Raw genomic sequence first — 22,827 nt, 5'->3', positions numbered from 1 at the left:
GTCCCTCCCCCCACACCAAATCAAGGCCCACCCCCCATTGTGCTGCTCCAACCAGGTCCCATCAGTCCCAAAGAGTTTCCTCTAGCGGCCAAGCCCCCACCGAGAACTTGCTCCTCCCCCACCAGAGAGCCTCCCCCCCTACACACACACTCAACCAAGCAAGCCTACCTTCATCAAATACCTGGTATACAGTGGGGGAAATAAGTATTTGATCCCTTGCTGATTTTGTAAGTTTGCCCACTGACAAAGACATGAGCAGCCCATAATTGAAGGGTAGGTTATTGGTAACAGTGAGAGATAGCACATCACAAATTAAATCCGGAAAATCACATTGTGGAAAGTATATGAATTTATTTGCATTCTGCAGAGGGAAATAAGTATTTGATCCCCCACCAACCAGTAAGAGATCTGGCCCCTACAGACCAGGTAGATGCTCCAAATCAACTCGTTACCTGCATGACAGACAGCTGTCGGCAATGGTCACCTGTATGAAAGACACCTGTCCACAGACTCAGTGAATCAGTCAGACTCTAACCTCTACAAAATGGCCAAGAGCAAGGAGCTGTCTAAGGATGTCAGGGACAAGATCATACACCTGCACAAGGCTGGAATGGGCTACAAAACCATCAGTAAGACGCTGGGCGAGAAGGAGACAACTGTTGGTGCCATAGTAAGAAAATGGAAGAAGTACAAAATGACTGTCAATCGACAAAGATCTGGGGCTCCACGCAAAATCTCACCTCGTGGGGTATCCTTGATCATGAGGAAGGTTAGAAATCAGCCTACAACTACAAGGGGGGAACTTGTCAATGATCTCAAGGCAGCTGGGACCACTGTCACCACGAAAACCATTGGTAACACATTACGACATAACGGATTGCAATCCTGCAGTGCCCGCAAGGTCCCCCTGCTCCGGAAGGCACATGTGACGGCCCGTCTGAAGTTTGCCAGTGAACACCTGGATGATGCCGAGAGTGATTGGGAGAAGGTGCTGTGGTCAGATGAGACAAAAATTGAGCTCTTTGGCATGAACTCAACTCGCCGTGTTTGGAGGAAGAGAAATGCTGCCTATGACCCAAAGAACACCGTCCCCACTGTCAAGCATGGAGGTGGAAATGTTATGTTTTGGGGGTGTTTCTCTGCTAAGGGCACAGGACTACTTCACCGCATCAATGGGAGAATGGATGGGGCCATGTACCGTACAATTCTGAGTGACAACCTCCTTCCCTCCGCCAGGGCCTTAAAAATGGGTCGTGGCTGGGTCTTCCAGCACGACAATGACCCAAAACATACAGCCAAGGCAACAAAGGAGTGGCTCAGGAAGAAGCACATTAGGGTCATGGAGTGGCCTAGCCAGTCACCAGACCTTAATCCCATTGAAAACTTATGGAGGGAGCTGAAGCTGCGAGTTGCCAAGCGACAGCCCAGAACTCTTAATGATTTAGAGATGATCTGCAAAGAGGAGTGGACCAAAATTCCTCCTGACATGTGTGCAAACCTCATCATCAACTACAGAAGACGTCTGACCGCTGTGCTTGCCAACAAGGGTTTTGCCACCAAGTATTAGGTCTTGTTTGCCAGAGGGATTAAATACTTATTTCCCTCTGCAGAATGCAAATAAATTCATATACTTTCCACAATGTGATTTTCCGGATTTAATTTGTGATGTGCTATCTCTCACTGTTACCAATAACCTACCCTTCAATTATGGGCTGCTCATGTCTTTGTCAGTGGGCAAACTTACAAAATCAGCAAGGGATCAAATACTTATTTCCCCCACTGTATAGTGGTCCAGGCAGAAGCAATCCCCACTCACTCTTGCCCTTGCCAACACAGCCATCCAAAATGGCGCCAGTGACCCCTAGCATTATTACCGTGACACTACTTCCAGGGGTCACTGGTGCCATTTTGTAAGATGGTGTCAACAAGGAGAGGAGCATCTATAGATTGCTTCTGTCCACACCACTAGATACCACAGATTTGTCTAAGGTAGTTCTGGGGGGCTTTTGTGAGGTGCCTGGGGGGGGGGGGGGTGCCATTAGGGAAGCGGAAAATGCCTGGGGAGCTTCTGGTGGAGGAGGGGCAACTTCCAGGTGGAGGGTTGGCTGCTAGAGGGGGCCTTTTAGGTTTGGAGGGGTCTGGTTGGGGCAGTGCTCTGGACACTACTGTTTCTTAAGATACCAGCCCCTTTAACATGCAGCCTGGGCTCATAGGGCTGTAGCTTGGCAGCCCGATTCTCCCAGCTGATGGAATAATTCTGCCTGCAAGGTGGCTTGCAAGCAGCATTACTTGTTTACCGTGAGAGTCTGCAATCTTTTGTACTGAGATACCGCAGGTTGGTGATTTCCATAGTAAATCAAAGTGTGGTGAAAGCCCACTTTTTGCCACAGCTTAATAACTTCTTTCCCTAATGGGAATCTTGTGGCCCTTTTTTTAAATGGAAGAGATGAGTTAATTGAATGGTCCAGTAGCTATTCTGTGCACTGCAAAGGTAAACCTGGGTTTGAATCCCAACTTCTTTTCCTGCGTTTCGGATGAGGATGCTATAGAAATAGTATTTATAACCTTCAAGGGGAGGGTTCCTAAGCCAATGAGAGGGTTTAAAAATGAGGATGGGGGGGGGGGGCAGGTATGGGGAGGGTGGATGAAGAATCCCAGATAATGCCGAACCAAAAATTAGAGAATCATTGCCTGGGTGGGGGATTCTGATTCAATTGTAAACCCAAAGAGGAATAGAAAACTGCAGGACTCCTATCTCCACTGCCCAATCTCCTCCACACCCCCACCCCCCCCCCCCCACCCCCCCAAAAAAAAAAGAGAATACAGTCTGGGAAAAGGCAGTGGTTAACTCTGTTCCCACTATCATGTGACATGATGCATGTTTTCATTTATCAAGTATACGGTTTCTTTCTGCTCTCTTGAGTGTCGCCATGCAACACATTAAAAGCCAGATTCTACCAGTATCATGGGATTAGACACTGAAAAAAAAAATCTTTCATTATTTGCAAAGTTAGTTTCAGGCATATTGTACATTTAGGAAATAATTTAATAAGCAACTTGAGCATGTAGAACAGTTCTCTAGAGGTTTGAGCTAAAATGGACATCGAGTAATAATTGTTAAAAATTGGTTTTGCACTGGAGCAATCAGAACACTGAGCGATTTAAATTTGTCTTTGACCTTGAAGCGATCCTGGAAATAAACAGAAGTCTGCATACATCAAGACATATTAGAAGTGATTTTTATGTACAATTTTATATAATTCTGTTTTACATTTTAGCCTGTGATTTTTCATAAGAAAAGCTTCTTAGATCAGTGGAATAAAAATATTTGCTAAATAAATAAGGGTCCCTTTTACTAAAATGCATTAAAAATGAATTTAGTGTGTTTTAACACAAGACTTTCCCATGTGCTAAGCACATATTTAATGCAGCAGTAAATTAAGGTTTTTTCTTTCTTATTTTTTATTTGCAGGTCATATGCTAATGTTATAATTAGCACATGACAACTGCAAATAACATGGGAGCACTTACCATCTTTGCTAAGTTCTTCTGTATTAAATCTGCATTATCTAGGTAGCGCAAGCTAATAGGAATATACAAGCTGGATAACGCTTCAGTGTTCATTCTCTGCCCATCACAAAACAAGGGGAGAAAAATTCAAGATCATGGAATAGCGACCATACTACTATATACTGATCCCATCTACAGCAAAACTTCACAACAATCACTTCGGTGAACATGAGAGAAACTTCATTTATTCAATAAATTTGTTTTGTGTGCTCATAGATTTTCTTAAGGACTGACACTAACCATGGCGTTTTTTTGTCAGTTATTCAGTGGGTCAGTCAGGACTCACTGCAGTCAACATGTGATATTAAATGTTGGGTCCCTTGAAACAGCAGATCAGCGAAACACGGTCCATGTTGAGACCCAGGACCTTAAAAGCTAAGTGGAACTTTACACGGTTTAAGTGTGTGTTTGAGATTGCATGGTTTGGTACATATTAAACAACAAAATAGTGGATTGATTAGCAGCGTGTAGACTATATTAGACCAAGTTGATCAGTGCTAGTCCTTAAGAAAATCTATGAGCACACAAAACAAATTTATTGAATAACTGAAGTTTCTGTCATGCTCACTGAAGTGATTGTTGTGAAATTTGCTGTAGATGGAATCAGTATATAGTAGCATTCTCTGCCTGTGACAGGCCCCTTAAAAAAGTTTACAAAATAAATAATCTGCAATTAGCACGCAGAAAAGAGGAACTTACCACAAAAAGCTTTAACATGTTTTGCAATAAGCATCTTCTCACATTAGGGCATTAGGATTTAATGCCCTTTAGAAAAGGGCCCATAAATAAGGGGCCCTTGTACTAAGCTGCAGTAAAAGGGGCCTTTGCTAGTGCAGCATGTGCTTTTGCCGCACGCCAGGGCCCCTTTTACTGCAGCGGGTGAAAAGGCTGAAAAAAGAAATGTCCATGCGGTAAGTTCACTCTTGCTGCGCGGCCATTTCGGGGGGGGGGGGGGGAGCACTTACCGCCACCCACTGAGGTGGCAGAAAGGACTCCCATGCTAACCTGGCAGTAACCAGCAGCACGCGAGGCTGCCCGATTGCTGCCAGGTAACCCCTTGCAGAAATATTTTTTAAATATTTTCTCCACTAGAGATGGTGCACGCTGGGGGCCCCTAAGTAAAAGTAGGCAACTCAGAAACAGTGTCTACTGTTATACAATACTAGCCGTTAAGCCCGTTAAAACGGGCAAGTTTTTTGTTCTATCCCTTTGAGCTTTCCTCCTCTTCAATTGTAACTCATGAGCTGCCTGGTCATTTCCTGTGGTTTCTATTTTTCTGATATGATACAGACGTTCAAATATTTGAAAGGTATTAATCCGCAAATGAAACCTTTTCCGGAGATGGGAAGGTGGTAGAATGAGAGGACATGAAATGAGATTGAAGGGGGGCAGACTCAAGAAAAATGTTAGGAAGTATTTTTTCACGGAGAGAGTAGTGGATGCTTGGAATGCTCTCCCACGGGAGGTGGTGGAAATGAAAACGGTAACGGAATTCAAACATGCGTGGGATAAACATAAAAGAATCCTGTTCAGAAGGAATGGATCCTCAGGAGCTTAGTCAAGATCGGGAGGCGGGGCTGGTGGTTGGGAGGCGAGGATAGTGCTGGGCAGACTTATACGGTCTGTGCCAGAGCCGGTAGTGGGAAGCGGGACTGGTGGTTGGGAGGCAGGGATAGTGCTGGGCAGACTTATACGGTCTGTGCCCTGAAGAACACAGGTACAAATCAAAGTAGGGTATACACAAAATTAGCACATATGAGTTATCTTGTTGGGCAGACTGGATGGACCGTGCAGGTCTTTTTCTGCCGTTATCTACTATGTTACTATGTAAGTAGCAGTGGGGTGTGTGTTTGTTGCCAGTACGCAATGTTGAAAGGTGTTAATGATGAATGGGCATAAATCAGTGCAGCTGAGCTGTGTTGTTAGGTTTTCAAAATTTGAAAAACAGTGGGTTATGAGTCTCACTGTTACATCCCTGTTGAACAACACAGTGTAGGTGAAAGATGTTTTAAATGTGTTGTTTAATAGAGTAATAATCTTTGGATAAATGGTCTGCAGCCTTCTTCCCTGTCTCTGTGTGTCTTGTGGGTCCTTCAGTGTTTCCCCTGTGTGGCAGTCCGTTGGTAGCAGGTGCGAACGCGGCTTGGTGAGGTAAAGGGGGGAGGGGGGTGTGTGGTGGAATTCTGTTTGCGTGATTTTTGTGCTGTGTTCGCGCTTCGTGATTTTGACCTCCACAGCATCATAGAGTGTCAACATTATTTTAAACTTTTGTATTTGCTTTGGACATGGGGGAAAGAGCACTGTGGGTTCTTTGTTTTTGTCTGCCGGTAGATGTTGAATGCAGAGGTCACGTGTGCACTTACCTTTCACGACGTGCTGGACTCTTCGGTTTTGCGGGAGGTGTGCTTGTCTGCTGTGTTGCTGTCCCCTTGTTTCCTGCTCCGCAGCGAGTTATCTTCCAGGGCTCCTCCCCTCCGTCCCTGAAGTCTGGTGCTCCAATTTGCACGCCCCCTCCTTCCCTCCCCTTCCGTGTTCCAGGCCCACCTCCCCCTTCCTATTTGCTGTAGTCTGCGGTTGTGTGCGAGAGGTGCTTGTCTGTTGTTGCTCTTCCCTTGACAGCTGTTCCGTGAGTCCAATGCATGCGTGAAATGTTGATGACAGCTACTCTCTACTGTGCATTTGCGGGTGAGTCGGTCACCTCTCATTTATATAGTTACTAGCCGTTGAGCCCGTAAAAACGGGCTAGTAAAGGAAGGGGAGGGGGAGGTTGAAAGGCGCCCCCCCCCCCGGAGTCCCCTCCGCCACCCCTCCACCTGGGCCAGGTACCTGGCTTCACTATTCAAACCGGCGGAACGCAGCACACAGCTCATCTGAGCTGCCGTCGGCCTTCCTTCTTCTCTGCGTGTGTTCCGCCCTCGTGTGACGTAACGTCGGCGAGGGCGGGACACAGGCAGGTAAGGAAGGCCAACGGCAGCTCAGATGAGCTGTGTGCTGCGTTCCGCCGGTTTGAATAGTGAAGCCAGGTACCGGGGCCGGGTGGGGGGAGCAGTAGCGGCAACCCTGGGGGGGGGGGGAGCGGTGGCGATGGTGGTTCCCTCACTCGCAGGTGCGCAGGTTCCCTCTCTGTCACGCCCCCGTCATCACGTATTGACGCGGGGGCGGGACAGAGAGGGTCTCTACTGCGCATTTGCGAGTGAGTACGCCTCTTGCCATTTATATGTTTGATAGGCATAGGTGCTGCAGACATTGAACCCACATAAACAACCTGAATACCAGTCAACACACCACGATGCTGGATCACTAACAGAAACTGAAAAGGGCATGCGTCTAATCCAAATGGAAATGTAATATGTTCAGCCAAAGTAGAACCATAAGTCACACTGAGCTGACAAATTGGAAAATGTGTGGTACAAAATTTTGCAGAAATAAATAGAATCAGCTGCTGGGGGTAGGATTAGCAGCTATACACATTACAAAATATGCACAGATATGCTGTAGCTTACCAATATATATATCTGCTGCAGAAATAGAATACCTTTGTGTATCAGCTTTTGGGGAGGAGGCAAATTTGATAAGACAGCAGGGCACATTTTAGACACGTGTTATTTTTTATAACATAAGCCAGTGTTCCTAAACCTGCTCCTGCCTCCACTGCATGCAAATCTCTCTTGTGAATATTCATTGTAGATATCCTGAAAACCTGACTGGCTGGGATGCCTCTGGTTGGGAACCACTGACATAAGCTAAACACATACCCCTATGAGCCTTGATCGCCTGGGTGCTCAGTTGTAAAATTACCCTTGAATTTTAAACTGTATCCACACAGTTAACTGGCATGTAAATGAACCCAATTAGCTGTAAAAATCAAACAGAGATATGCTAGAATGAGGAAGTATGCTCCTTACAAAGTCTCTGTCTCTTCATTATAAAAATTAATATATACTTATTCATGGTCTAAATATTTTGTGCATTAGTGCTTGTAAGCCTTTTAGCACTCCATTTAGGGATCCTTTTAGAAAGCTGTGTTAGAAAGTGACCATAGCATGCCCTTATTCAGGTTGATCCCATGTGCTAAGGCCGTTTTTACCGCAGCCGGAATATGGTCAGTTTTCCAAATTAATGGCCATGTGCTAATGTTTTTATTAGCATGTGGAAAAAGCCAATGAACAAAACTAAAAACACCAAGGGTCTTCAAAAAAAGGGGGATAGAACCTTTAATCATATACATTGGTGGAACAATTCTTGAATGGACCTGACACGGTCCGTGTTTCGGCGCTCAGCGCCTACGTCAGGGGTCAGAACTCAGCCAGTACACACAGCCAGGTAGGGAAGGGAAAGGCCTGACCCCTGAGCACTGAAACACGGATCGTGTCGGGTCCATTCAAGAATTGTTTCACCAACGTATATGATTAAAGGTTCTATCCCCCTTTTTTTTTAAGGCCCTTGGTGCTTTTTGTTTTGTTCTTTGGCTTTTTGTTTGTGCTTCGTTCCCTCTCTCTGCTATACTTCGTTAGCATGTGGCCATTACCAAAAATTAGTGCATAAGCCCTTACCACCACCTATTCTGTAGGCAGCAAGGGCTTATGAGCTAATCAGTTAGTGCGTGGCAATGTAGATGCGCTAACCGATTATCACAGAAACGTCCACTCTCCATTCCCCCCAGACATGCCCCCTCCCAGAAAAGTTTTTAAAATATTTCTAGTGCATGGTTTGCGCATGCACATACAAAACTTACAGCGGGACTCTTCAGTGCTTCCCACAGTATGGCTCTATTAAGCTACACTAAAGGGGCCCTTAGGCTAGTGGTTCCCAAACCTGGAGGCACCCCAGTCAGTCAGATCTTCAGGATATCCACAATGAATATTCATGAAAAAGATTTGCATTCAGTAGAGGTAGTGCATGCAAATATCTATGAATATTCATTGTGGATATCCCAAAAATCTGACTGGCTGGGGTGCCTCCAGGGCCAGGTTTGGGAACAACTAATGTTGTAAAGCTTTTTTTGTGTGTAACCTTATTTCACACCCAGAACATAGGAGCCACCTTTTTTACATTACTGTGGGTGCTAACCCCAGTGGAAATAACCCCTCCCTGGACACATACAAGGAATGTTATCAATATTGGGGGTGCTCAAGCACCCACAGCACCCACAGAGTCGGCTCCTATGACCCGGAAAAAGGTTTTTATAAAATTATATGGCTGCATATATATGTAAAAGTACATGAACCTACTTTTAGGTGATCTCTGCATAAACATTCTTGAGGGTGTAGTTTAGGCAGAGTGGAAGTAGAGTTGCAATATATACAATTTGTGCGTGTATGCTATCTGTATATACACATTTACAGCTTTTGTGGAGCAGGTGGAAATTTGTGCACTGTTGGGGCTGGATCTGTGAACTTATTTTATAAAGGCACATGTGCACCCTTTTGCAAAATGTACAAGTTCTGCATCACAGTATCTGATCCAAATATTCTGAAGAAGGTGTAAAAAACAGAGGGTAAATATAATTCTGTGTTTAGAAATAAGGGTCATTAAACTACCTGTGGATGATACCTTTTTTATAGGACTAATTCAATAAATCTCTAATTGGCTTTGTAACACATTTATCTCATTGACAATAACACCACTCTGTATTTGTTTCATCACTGGAGGTGGCTAACGCCTCACGGTACTATGTAAGCCACATTGAGCCTGCAAGTAGGTGGGAAAATGTAGGGTACAAATGTAACAAATAAAAATAAATAATTAAGTTTTGAATTATAGTTATTCAGTGTGAATGCTAACTTTTATTCTGTAATTTCTTCTTTACAGTGTAGCTCTTGCAATATATTACCACATCAAAAACAGGTATGTTGAATTTAGACCTTTTCAACCTGTAAATTCTACTCGTCTTGTGTGTATGTGTGTTTTATTGTTGTTAGTTGTTGGGGTTGGTGGATGTTTTTCTGTGACTTATTGTCTCTCCTGAATTTCAGAGGCTGCTTCTTGTCATTTGGGGGTCCTTTTACAAAGCCGCGGTAAAAAGTGGCCTGCAGTAGTGTGGGCGTGTCTTTTTGGCACATTGGGCCACTTTTTACTGTGGCTGGGAAAAAGGCCATTTTTTAATGGGCTGGGAAATAGGCATGTGCAAAAATTAAAACTAGCATGCGCCTATTTACAACCTAGCCCTTACCGCCAACCATCAACCTACTTTTAAGGGCTCACGCGCTACCTGTGCGGTAACCATGCAGCGAGCATCAACATGGCCGTGCTTCTAATTACTGCCAGGAATGCCCCCCAAGGTAGAAAATAGAAAAATATTTTCTACTGAGGGATTCAGTGCACGCCAAGCTCGGAATTACCACCGGGTACACATGCTACCCCAGCGGTACTGCTGATTTGGTGTGCGCTGCCCGCACGTTAGCCATCCCGCAGCTTTGTAAAAGGGCCCCTTAGTTTTGCTTCAGGTGATAGAAATGAGGTGGGAAAAGGACTGCAGTACTGCTTTCTTCTTTGTTACTGAGCAATAATCACTAAGGAGACCTTTTACTAACTTATGCTAAGAAATGGGCTTATTGTGTCCTTTCGTGGGACTTTCCTGCACGTAAAGCCCATTTTTAGCTCGGCCATCAAAAAGGGCTTTTTTCTAGGTACACAAGTGTTGCCATACTGGGAAAGACCAAAGGTCCATCAAGCCCAGCATCCTGTTTCCAACAGTGGCCAATCCAGGTCACATATACCTGGCAAGATCCCAAAAAAGTACAAAACATTTTATACTGCTTATCCCAGAAATAGTGGATTTTCCCGAAGTCCATTTAATCGTGGTCTATGAACTTTTCCTTTAGGAAGCTCTCTAAACCTTTTTTAAACTCCACTAAGCTAACCACCTTTACCACATTCTCTGGCAACGAATTCCAGAGTTTAATTATACGTTGAGTGAAGAAACATTTTCTCCAATTCATGTTAAATTTACTACATTGTAGCTTCAACGCATGCCCCCTAGTCCTAGTATTTTTGGAAAGCGTAAACAGATGCTTCACATCTACCTGTTCAACTCCACTCATTATTTTATAGACCTCTATCATATCTCCTCTCAGCCACATTTTCTCAAAACTGAAGAGCTGTAGCCACTTTAGCCGTTCCTCATAGGGAAGTCGTCCCATCCCCTTTATCATTTTCGTCGCCCAGTATTCTCAGTGGAGGAGGGTAGTTAGTGGGGTCCCGCAGGGGTCTGTGCTGGGTCCGTTGCTTTTTAATGTATTTATAAATGACCTAGAGATGGGAATAACTAGTGAGGTAATTAAATTCGCCGATGACACAAAATTATTCAGGGTCGTCAAGTCGCAGGAGGAATGTGAACGATTACAGGAGGACCTTGCGAGACTGGGAGAATGGGCGTGCAAGTGGCAGATGAAGTTCAATGTTGACAAGTGCAAAGTGATGCATGTGGGTAAGAGGAACCCGAATTATAGCTACGTCTTGCAAGGTTCCGCGTTAGGAGTTACGGATCAAGAAAGGGATCTGGGTGTCGTCGTCGATGATACGCTGAAACCTTCTGCTCAGTGTGCTGCTGCGGCTAGGAAAGCAAATAGAATGTTGGGTGTTATCAGGAAGGGTATGGAGTCCAGGTGTGCGGATGTTATAATGCCGTTGTATCGCTCCATGGTGCGACCGCACCTGGAGTATTGTGTTCAGTACTGGTCTCCGTGTCTCAAAAAAGATATAGTAGAATTGGAAAAGGTACAGCGAAGGGCGACGAAAATGATAGTGGGGATGGGACGACTTTCCTATGAAGAGAGGCTGAGAAGGCTAGGGCTTTTCAGCTTGGAGAAGAGACGGCTGAGGGGAGATATGATAGAAGTGTATAAAATAATGAGTGGAATGGATCGGGTGGATGTGAAGCGACTGTTCACGCTATCCAAAAATACTAGGACTAGAGGGCATGAGTTGAAGCTACAGTGTGGTAAATTTAAAACGAATCGGAGAAAATTTTTCTTCACCCAACGTGTAATTAGACTCTGGAATTCGTTGCCGGAGAACATGGTACGGGCGGTTAGCTTGACGGAGTTTAAAAAGGGGTTAGATAGATTCCTAAAGGACAAGTCCATAGACCGCTATTAAATGGACTTGGAAAAATTCCGCATTTTTAGGTATAACTTGTCTGGAATGTTTTTACGTTTGGGGAGCGTGCCAGGTGCCCTTGACCTGGATTGGCCACTGTCGGTGACAGGATGCTGGGCTAGATGGACCTTTGGTCTTTCCCAGTATGGCACTACTTATGTACTTATGTACTTCTCTGCACCTTTTCTAATTCCACTATATCTTTTTTGAGATGCAGCGATCAGAATTGAACACAATATTCGAGGTGCGGTCACACCATGGAGCGATACATCCTCATTTTTGTTTTTCATTCCTTTCCAAATAATACCTAACATTCTATTTGCTTTCTTAGCCGCAGCAGCACACTGAGCAGAAGGTTTCAACGTATCATCAACGACGACACCTAGATCCCTTTCTTGGCCTGTGACTCCTAACGTGGAACCTTGAATGACATAGCTATAATTCAGGTTCCTTTTTCCCACATGCATCACTTTGCACTTGCTCACATTACACATCATCTGCCATTTAGATGCCCAGTCTCCCAGTCTCGTAAGGTCCTCTTGTAATTTTTCACAGTCCTCCCGCGATTTAACGACTTTGAATAACTTTGTGTCATAAGCAAATTTAATTACCTCACTAGTGACTCCCATCTCTAGGTAATTTATAAATACGTTAAAAAGCAGCGGTCCCAGCACAGAGCCCTGGGGAACCCCACTAACTACCCTTCTCCATTGAGAATACTGACCATTTAACCCTACTGTCTGTTTTCTATCTTTTAACCAGTTTTTAATCCACAATATAACACTACCTCCTATCCCATGACTCTCCAATTTCCTCTGGAGTCTTTCATGAGGTACTTTGTCCAACGCATTCTGAAAATCCAGATACAAAATAACAACCAGCTCACCTTTATCCACATGTTTGTTCACCCCTTCAAAGAAAAAATTGGTGAGGCAAGATTTCCCTTCACTAAATCCATGTTGGCTTTGTCTCATTAATCCATGCTTTTGAATATGCTCTGTAATTTTGTTCTTTATAATAGTCTCTACCATTTTGCCCGGCACCGATGTCAAACTCACTGGTTTATAATTTTCCGGATCTCCTCTAGAACCTTTTTTAAAAATCGGCGTTACATTGGCCACCTTCCAATCTTCCGGTACCACGCTCGATTTTAAGGATAAATTACATGTTACTAACAATAGCTCTGCAAGTTCATTTTTCAGTTCTGTCAGTACTCTGGAATGAATACCATCCGGTCCAGGAGATTTACTACTCTTCAGTTTGTAGAACTGCCCCATTACATCATCCAGGTTTACAGGGAATTCATTAAGTTTCTCCGACTCGTCAGCTTCGAATACCATTTCCGGCACTGGTATCCCACCCAAATCTTCCTCGTTGAAGACCGAAGCAAAGAATTCATTTAATCTCTCCGCTACGGCTTTGTCTTCCCTGATCGCCCCTTTTACTCCTCAGTCATCTAGTGGCCCAACCGATTCTTTTGCCAACTTCCTGCTTTTAATATACCGAAAAAAAATTTTACTATCTGTTTTTGCCTCCAACACAATCTTTTTTTCGAAGTCCCAACTTAGCCTTCCTTATCAGCGCTTTGCATTTGACTTGACATTCCTTATGCTGTTTCTTATTATTTTCAGTCGGTACCTTCCATTTTCTGAAGGATTCTTTTTTAGCTCTAATAGCTTTCTTCACCTCACTTTTTAACCACGCCGGCTGTCATTTGGTCTTCTGTCCTCCTTTTTTAATACGCAGAATATATTTGGCCTGGGCTTTCAGGATGCTGTTTTTGAACAACATCCACACCTGATGTAAATTTTTGACCCTCGCAGCCGCTCCTCTCTAAGTTTTTGTTTTCACCATTTTTCTCATTTTATCATAGTCTCCTTTTTTTAAAGGTTAAACACTAATGTATTTGATTTCCTATGTATACTTACTTCAAAGCTAATATCAAATCCGAGCATATTATGATCACTGTTATCAAGCGGCCCCAGCACCATCACCTCCCGCACCAGATCATGCGCTCCACTAAGGACTAGGTCTAGAATTTTTCCTTCTCTCCTCAGCTCCTGTACCAGCTGCTCCATAAAGCTGTCCTTGATTTCATCAAGGATTGTTACCTCCCTAGCATGCCCCGATGTTACATTTACCCAGTCAATATCAGGGTAATTGAAATCACCCATTGTTATTGTGTTGCCCAGTTTGTTTGCGTCCCTAGTTTCCTTTAACATTTCTGCATCCATCTGTTCATCCTGGCCAGGCGGACAGTAGTACACTCCTATCACTATCCTTTTCCCCTTTACACATGGAATTTCAATCCACAGTGATTCCAAGAAGTGTTTTATTTCTTGCAGTGCCTGCTAGATTCTATCTGTTAATGCTGTGGTACAAAGTTTTTAAAACTAAGTGGGAAAGACTATGGTGAATAGTTGAAATAATTTGCTGTTTATAATTTTATTTTGCCTATCACTAACCTGCAATTCCTCCTTTAAACACCAATCTTTAAGTTCCTAAAGTTCAAAGCAAAATAGTGTTCATTTACCAGAGAAATGTCCTCTTCTCTCAGAACTTGTGTAGAATATATGGCTATGTGCTAATGTTAAGATTAGTGCATGGCCGTTAAAAAAAAAAAAAATTACACGATAGCTTCCATGCCCACCCTCCCAAAATAAATAAATACCGTGTGCTTAGCATGTGCAGATGGCAAAACTAACGCAGAACACATTAGTGCGTTTCGCGTTAGGCCATTTTTGCTGTGTTAGACACGCGTAAAAGGGGTCCTAAGCTTGGTACTGTTATGGATTTCTGGAAATTCAAACTGTGTGAAAGAACTGGTTTAAATTCAGGCGTAAAGCATGAAATTAAAACTTAAACTTCACAAAACTCGAATGACTTTGGAAAGAAGTGTGATGGCTTTTTGTTCTAGGTGCACAGTTCTGGAGTAAGTTTTAGTTTGCTAGCAGTTTTTAAAATATTTTTTCAGTTATCTTTCTGTTATATGGTGACCTGAAAATAATACAAAAAAGCGCCACCAAAGTGGAGGAACAGTGGAGCCACTACAGATGCCTCAAAAAGGATGGAAGAGGAGAAGTGGAGTTTGTTGGTAGACCTTCCAAATACATGTAAAGATATTTTCATGTTGTGCATGTTTGTGTGTGTGTGTGTGTATATATATATATATATATATCACGGGCGTAGCTGCTATGGGGCGACGGGGACCCAGCGCCCCTCTCAACCCCCCCGCCAACCTGCCGTCGCTGTCTGTACCTTTGCTGGCGGGGGACCCCAACCCCCGCCAGCTGAAGTCTTCTTCCTGCGTTTGGTTTCTTCTGAGTCTGACGTCCTGCTGCACGTACAACGTGCAGGACATCAGACTCACAGGAACAGAACAAAGCCTTGCGATCTGCAGGGCTTCGCTCTGTTTCTGTGAGTCTGACGTCCTGCACGTTGTACGTGCAGCAGGACGTCAGACTCAGAAGAAACCAAACGCAGGAAGAAGACTTCGGCTGGCGGGGGTTGGGGTCCCCCACCAGCAAAGGTACAGACGGCGATGGATGGCGGGCGAGCGGGTTGAGGGGGGGTCAAACTTGTTGGAGGTGGTGCTGGCGGCGGCAGGGGGTGTCGGCGATGGCAGCGGGGGGGTGTCCGCGATGGCGCGGGGGGGGGGTCGGCGGCGCTGGGGGTGGGCTAAAATGTGCCCCCTCACCTCGGCTCTGGCCCCCCCCCACCGCTGAAGTCCAGATACCCCCCTCTTCTGAGGTAGCGGTAACACCGTAACAGTTCTGTGTTGAGTCTTAGTGGTAATATCACTTTAAATACTTTTGAAGAACCTTGTCATGTGTGTTTGGAAGGTCTATCAACAAACTCCACTTCTCCTCTTCCATCCTTTTTGCTGAACCTGAAAATAATCTCATAAAGTTGTATAGCATATTGTGACGGAATAATGCACCATATGCATTAACCAAATATATGTTATGAATCATTGCCTCTTTAAAATGAACAGTGTTTAATAGATGATCCCTGAACCTGACTACAAACTTTCAGCTGGGGCTGACTCAATGTGAATGGACATCTGGCTTCTGCACCTCGAGCAGGTTGGCATTCAGAGATCATAGTGGGAAGGGAGCTGTGACTGGACTCGGAGGAAGGAGTTCAATAAAAGATGCCGAAATTTAGGCACCGAAAAAATTCAGTTCAAAATGCTATTCTGTAAAGGGTACGCACCTAACGTTTGGGTGCTGAACTTAGGTCTGCTGAAACCTGGTATAAATGCTGGCCCCCAAGTTAGACGTGGTTAGGCAGTATACTGTAATTCTGCATGCAACAAGCCTACGGCCATGCCCCCTTTTGAGATACACACCTTGGGAGTTAGGCACTCCATGCCTTATAGAATAGCATGCATCCAGATGTGTTGAAATTTTAATGCGTGCCAACTAACTTTGATAATTGGTTGTTAGCACCCAGTTATTGATGATTCAGAACTCATTATCCAATGTATTTGCACGCGCATCTTGGAAGTGCGCCCAAAGTTGGGCGTACAACTTGGGTACCGTATATAGTATCTGCAGAGAGAATGTCCATGCACCAGGATCTGGAAGATGCTGTGGTCTTTGACTCCTGGATAAGGACTGTACATAAAAACGGAAAATTCTCACATAGTTGTGAATAAAGCAGTCTAAATAGGGACTGGTTCAGACTTAATGTGAAACTGCCAGGTTGAAAAATAAGGTGGTTGTTTGCAGATCAGGGGATTTTTTTGCCTGTCCATCTACTGACATATTTTGGAAAATCATATTCATAGGAAAAAAAGGAAATCATCTTCATCTTAAATTATGATTATTGTACAAAGAAGAATGAATTTAAATTCATCCTTCTTTGTACACTTGTAAGATAACAGAGATTCAACTGTAATGTAAAAGGGCTATACTACAATGCATAAAAATATTAAGCATAGCAGGTGTGATATTGAAAAGCCTCAGGGGCTGGCTGCATAAGTACTTTTATTTAAATTTTCTGCCACACTAAACAGATACATTTTGGCCATATAGTTTACATGAAAAACCATGCTGGGTCAGACCAAGTCCATTAATTCCAGGATCCTGTCTCAATGGCCAGTCCAGATCACCAGTACCAAGCAGATTCCCAAAAGTAGATCTATTTCTTGTAGCTCATTTCCAGGGATGAGGAATGGTTTTCCCAAATCTACATGACTAATAATTTGGTCAAACCTTTTTTTTAATTCCACCCTATGGTTCACCTTGACCATATCCTTCAGCAACAGATTCCACAGCTTCATTGTGCACTGCATGAAAAAAAAAATCTTTCTATGATTTTGTTTTCTATTTGCTGGTCATTAGTTTTATGATGTCTTGTTGCTTCTGTGCGATTTGACATGTTAAAACAACCATTCCCTATTTATTCATTCCACGCCACTCATGATTTTATAAATGTTTATCATATCCCCTTTCATTCATCTTCTCTCCAAGCTGAAGAGTTCTAACTTATTAAGCCTCTCTTCATAAAGAAAGTGTTCCATCCCATTTATCATTTTTGTTATCTTTCTTGGAGCCTTTTCTATTTCCGCTATATCCTTTTTAAAATGGGGCAACTAGAACTGTTCACAGTACTCAAGGTGACCTATACAGAGTCTACTGAAATGTAGATGCAACCTTCCTCCTCACATCCTCTCCCCTCCTTCCTTCATCTGCCATTAAAGCCATCATCGAGCCTCCCTCTCTCCATCAGCAGGTAAAGCCAATCTGGTATGCTGAGATGCCGGCATAGCAAGTAATGTACTTACTTCTGGGAGTGTTGCTGTGCCATCTCCGATTCTCTCATTCTTTCCTCCCACCCCCAAATGAAGCCAGGTGATAGCAGGCATGCTTAAACACATTATCTCTCATTGCCATAGAGTTGGATCTCACTGTAAGAGTGATGAGATCTTGCAGATCTTAATGCTAGTCCCTGGCTCCATGGGGGCATTGGGGGAGGGGAAGAAAGAAAGAGGGAAAATATCAGAGGCAGCACAGCAACACTTCCAGAAGTAAGTACAGTGTCTGATCTCCTACCACATCACCACTTCTCCTCAGATTTTGAACCTGCAAGTTCCTTTCATGACTGTCAACCCGAACCAGGACATGGTCCCTGGCTATGACAGACTTGTTCAATGATAGCTACTCTACTATCCACACCTTAATCAAATTTTTGACCTTGTCAACCGCTCCATTAAGTTTATGTCTAACTAATTTTCTCATTTTATCACTGTATTCCTTCTTAAAATTAAGTGCTATAGCAGTATTTTAGTATCTTTCTTCTAGTGGTGACAAATTTAATAGTACAGTCATCATTATTACTTAGCAGCCTTACCACCATTACCCCTTGCGCTAAGGTTCTACATACCATGAGGGAGAAGAACTAAAGTAATTTCCCCTCTGGTTGGTGTGTGGTCTTCAGCCCATAGGTAAGCCCCAGTAAACCTTGTGATGTAGAATTTCCACTAAGGGGTACAGCAGTAGAAGGCTAGTTGCATAGTTTTTGAATGTTGAGGGAAAGATTTGCAGAGGAAACCTACCAGAGCAATTCATGTATGGGCATAAACTAATCCTCATTTCAGTTTGGAACAGAGTCCTCTGCTCGCTGATCAGTAGCCTTAGAACTTATGAACTCACTTTTTCAAAAGTCATTAAAAATTTTTCTTTCCCTGCAATTGTATTTATTTTATTTATTAGGATTTATTTACCGCCTTTTTGAAGGAGTTCACTCAAGGCGGTGTACAGTAAGAATAGATCTAACATGAGCAATAGGCAATTACAGCAGTAAAAATATTCGAAAACAATACAAAGTATGGCATGGTATACTAGCAATGTGAACACAATACGTAATAGAACATTATAATTGGTAGTGAAGGGTAAAGCAAAGTTGTAACATATAGATGAGTAAGAAAGTAGGAAGAATTAGAAAGTAAGGTGACTGATTTGAAGAAAGTTGCACATGGAGGAGTGGATAAACATGTCCCGCTGCAGTATGTGCAGCCCGAGTTAGCCAAGTGATGAATGAATTTTTCACTGTCACAGATCCTAGTACACAGTTAGTTCTTGTAGAAACGTAAATGTCCTTGTGCCCCCTTATGCATTTTGCAGGAACTGTTTGGAAATGTAGTAATATCTAAGTATTTTTTCTTAGCATACATTATGTAGCCCAGAAACAGCTCTCCATGATCATGAGCTATGCAATTTGTGTTGAGAATAATAAAGATGGCTTTGCTCACATGTTATGCCGAACCCAAGACACTTTAGAATTACAAACTCCTGAGGAGCAAAGTCTGAGTAGATGAGGTTGAGCATTATCTCTGTACATAAGGCTCTTGGGAGCCAGAGGTAGTATCTATCTCATTCTTTGCTGGTGTGCGTACGAGTGTGTTAGAGCACATGCATTCGCCGCTTTCAAGAGACACGCTTCTGGAGCTGCTGCTGAAATGCTGGAAGTATATGTGTGGGAATGAATGAACCAAAATTCTATGGGGCAAGCAGGTGAGCCACTGAAGCAGGGGAGGATAAAGAGAGAGAAGCATTGGGGGAATAAGGGGGATGGGAAAGGAGAGAAGGAGGAGTGGCCTAATGGTTAGGGGCAGCAGGCTTTGATCCTGGCAACCTGGATTTGATTCCCACTGCAGCTCCTTGTGACCTTGGGCAAGTCACTTAACCCTCCATTGCCCCAGGTACAAATAAGTACCCGTATATTTATTTATTTGTTACATTTGTATCCCACATTTTCCCACCTATTTGCAGGCTCAATGTGGCTTACATAGTGCCGGAGATGCATTTGCAAACTGTACACCATGTAAACCGCTTTGAATGCAGTTGCAAAAACCACAGAAAGGTGGTGTATCAAGTTCTCTTTCCCTTAATATTGTACATATGTGTAACAATATTCCTTTTCTCACAATTTCCCATATAAGGGCAATCCTGCCATAAATTGGATCAGAGAGGCTCAAAATTCTCCACACCACTTAATCATCCATCCCACCCCACAGGGGTAGATTTATGCAGAAGAATTTTCATTGCTACCTCAATCCACTCAAGGAATATTGTTAAACGTATGTAGGATATTAATTTTGTTATCCACAGACTTTTAAATATTTTGATTGTGCCATCGTTTTATGTAGATGCAAATGTATAAGTTTTGCCTATTAAGAGGTTTCATTTGTGTTGTTTTGACATTTTAAGTATCATTTCTGTGTAATATAATGTTCTTCCATGCTGCCTATTATGATACATAATTTGTACCCTGCTGACAATTATCATATTTCTGCAATATGATTGTTCTACTGTGTTAAGTGTGTGTTTTTATGACATTATATTATGTTATTCCTATTATTTGGATTCAGTTTGCATGCCTGTAAGTTAACTCATTGATTGTATTTATTCTTATGCTAGTAAAAAAAAGGCCCGTTTCTGAAAGAAATGAAACGGGCGCTAGCAAGGTTTTCCTTGGAGTGTGTATGTTTGAGAGAGTTTGTGTGAGAGTGACTGTGTGAGAGAGAGAGTGAATGTGCGAGTGTGTGTATCTGACAGAGAGAGAGTGAGACTGGGTGCGAGTGTGTCTGTGAGAGAGAGAGTGTGTGTGTGAGATTGAGAGTGTGTGCCAGGGGCACCCTCCCTCCGTGTTCCAGGGTCGTCCCCCCTCTCTCCCTCTCTCCGAGTTCCAGGGCCCTCCCTCCGAGTTCCAGTTTCATCCTCCCCTCCCTCCCTCCCTCCGAGTTCCAGGGTCGTCCTCCCTCCCTCCGAGTTCCAGGTTCCCCCCCACCTCCCTCCCTCCCTCCCTCCAAGTTTCAGGGTCCCTCCCTCCCTCCGAGTTTCAGGATCCCTCCCTCCGTCCGAGTTTCAGGTTCCCTCCCACCCTCCCTCCTCCTCCCTCCCTTCCTCCCAGTTCCAGGGTCCCCCCTCCCTCCCAGTTCCAGGGTCGTCGTCCCTCCCTTCCTCCCTCCCTCCCTCCCTCCCAGTTCCAGAGTTGTCGTCCCTCCCTTCCAGTTCCAGGCCCCCTCCCTATGAAGTTTAAAAGTCATCTTGACTAACCTCATCGGGGTTACGGCGGCCGCCAGCAGCGGTAAAAGGCGTGCAGGCTCGACCCTTCTCTCTCTCTCAGCTGTGGTCCTGCCCTCATTTCCTGTTTCCACAAGGTCTTGAACGCAAAAATTATAGGGACAGGTTTATGAACCTCAACATGTATACGCCTGAAGAGAGGAAGGAGAGAGGAGACATGATACAGACGTTTAAATATCTGAAGGGCATTTATGTACAGGAAGAGAGCCTTTTTCAAGGAGAGCTCTGGAATGAGGGGTCATATGATGAAGTTAAGAGGGAGTAGGCTTAGGAGTAATCTAAGGAAGTACTATTTCACAGAAAAGGTGGTGGAGGCATGGAATGGCCTCCCGGTGGAGGTTGTGGAGTTGAGGACTATTCCAGAGTTTAAAAAGCCATGGAATAAGCATGTGGGAATGCTTAGGAACAGGAACAGTTAGGGTTACAGAGGATGGGCAGACTGGATGGGTCATATGGCCTTTATCTGCCATCATGTTTCTATGTTTCTATTTTCTCAGAATGCTGCCATACAGACATCTATGCCCTTTGTCTTCCCACATTCATAATTTGGACGTTCCAATTTGTAAAATGGCTGTTCATGTTGGACGTCTCCAGCACACAGACGTTAATCTAACATATATTCAAGCAGGAAATCTTGACGTATTTCCTGTTTGAAAATACATGTGAGATGGAAGTCCATTTGGGGTGTTCTGATGTGCACATCCCTATTCTGACTTGGACATCCTTTCGAAAATGCCCCTCCACTGCTCTTACATTCCACTACTTTCCAAACAAGTTGGTTCAGTGCGGATTATAATGAAACATCCAATCTTCGTAATAAAAATAAAATAATGTATCTATAAAATATTTTAACAGGTTTTGTAAAATTTAGAAAACAAAAGTTTTCAATTTTGCTTTAAAAGGAAAGATATTAATATTCTTTCTTCAGAAGGGAACCAAGAGTTCCAATTTAGAGTCACCTGATAAGAAAATATTGAACATAACTTTCTTTTGGATGATATACCCCTTACAGAAGGAAAATTTAGATGTGGAGGGGCATAATCAAACGGGGTGCCCAAGTTTTCCTGAGGAAGTCCTCGCAGGATGTCCCAGCGAAGGGGCGGGGAAACCCGTATTATCGAAACAAGATGGGCGGCCATCTTTTGTTTCGATAATATGGTTAGGGACACCCAAATCTCATCATTTAGGTCGACCTTAGAGATGGTTGTCCGTAGAGATGGTCGTCCCCTGTTTTTGGCAATAATGGAAACCGAGGACGCCCATCTCAAACAACCAAATCCAAGCCATTTGGTCGTGGGAGGAGCCAGCATTCGTAGTGCACTGGTCCCCCTCACATGCCAGGACACCAACTGGGCACCCTAGGGGGTACTGCAGTGGACTTCAGAAATTGCTTCCAGGTACATAGCTCCCTTGGGTGCTGAGCCCCCCCCAAACCCCACTACCCACAACTGTACAACACTATTATAGCCCTAAGGGATGAAGGGGGGCACCTACATGTAGGTACAGTGGGTTTCGGGTGGGTTTTGAAGGGCTTACATTTACCACCACAAGTGTAACAGGTGGGGGGAGGGGTGGAACTGGGTCCATCTGCCTGAAGTGCACTGCACCCACTAAAACTGCTCCAGGGACCTGCATACTGCTGTCAGGGAGCTGGGTGTGACATTTGGGGCTGGCAAAAAATATTTTTAAAGTTTTTTTTTAGAGTGGGAGGGGGTTAGTGACCACTGGGGGAGTAAGGGGAGATCATCCCCGATTCCCTCCGGTGGTCATCTGGTCAGTTCGGGCAACTTTTTGAGCCTTGGTCGCAAGACAAAAATGGACCAAGTAAAGTTGGCCAAGTGCTCATCAGGGATGCCCTTCTTTTTTTCCATTATCAGCCAAGGATGCCCATGTGTTAAGCACGCCCCAGTCCTGCCTTCGCTATGCTTCCAACATGCCCCCATGAACTTTGGTCGTCCCCGCGACGGAAAGCAGTTGAGGATGCCCAAAATTGGCTTTCGATTATGCCAATTTGGGCGACCCAGGGAGAAGGACGCCCATCTTGCGATTTGTGTTGAAAGATGGG

At 44.0% G+C, this 22,827-nt stretch overlaps 1 protein-coding gene across 1 annotated transcript in view; it reads left to right on the top strand.

Moving 5' to 3' along the window:
* CCNY (cyclin Y) overlaps window positions 1-22,827 on the top strand; it is a 598,774-nt gene that overhangs the window by 502,263 nt on the left and 73,684 nt on the right. The window contains exon 11 of the mRNA XM_030199560.1: window positions 9,382-9,417. Coding sequence (XP_030055420.1) covers window positions 9,382-9,417 — 36 coding nt within the window. The remainder of the gene's footprint in view (window positions 1-9,381; window positions 9,418-22,827) is intronic.

This window comes from Microcaecilia unicolor, chromosome 1 (genome assembly GCF_901765095.1).
Source record: "Microcaecilia unicolor chromosome 1, aMicUni1.1, whole genome shotgun sequence".
In the NCBI taxonomy this organism is placed as follows: Eukaryota; Metazoa; Chordata; class Amphibia; order Gymnophiona; family Siphonopidae; genus Microcaecilia; species Microcaecilia unicolor.
Note: the sequence above shows the minus strand (reverse complement) of the source record. Positions and strands in the feature narration are given on the sequence as shown.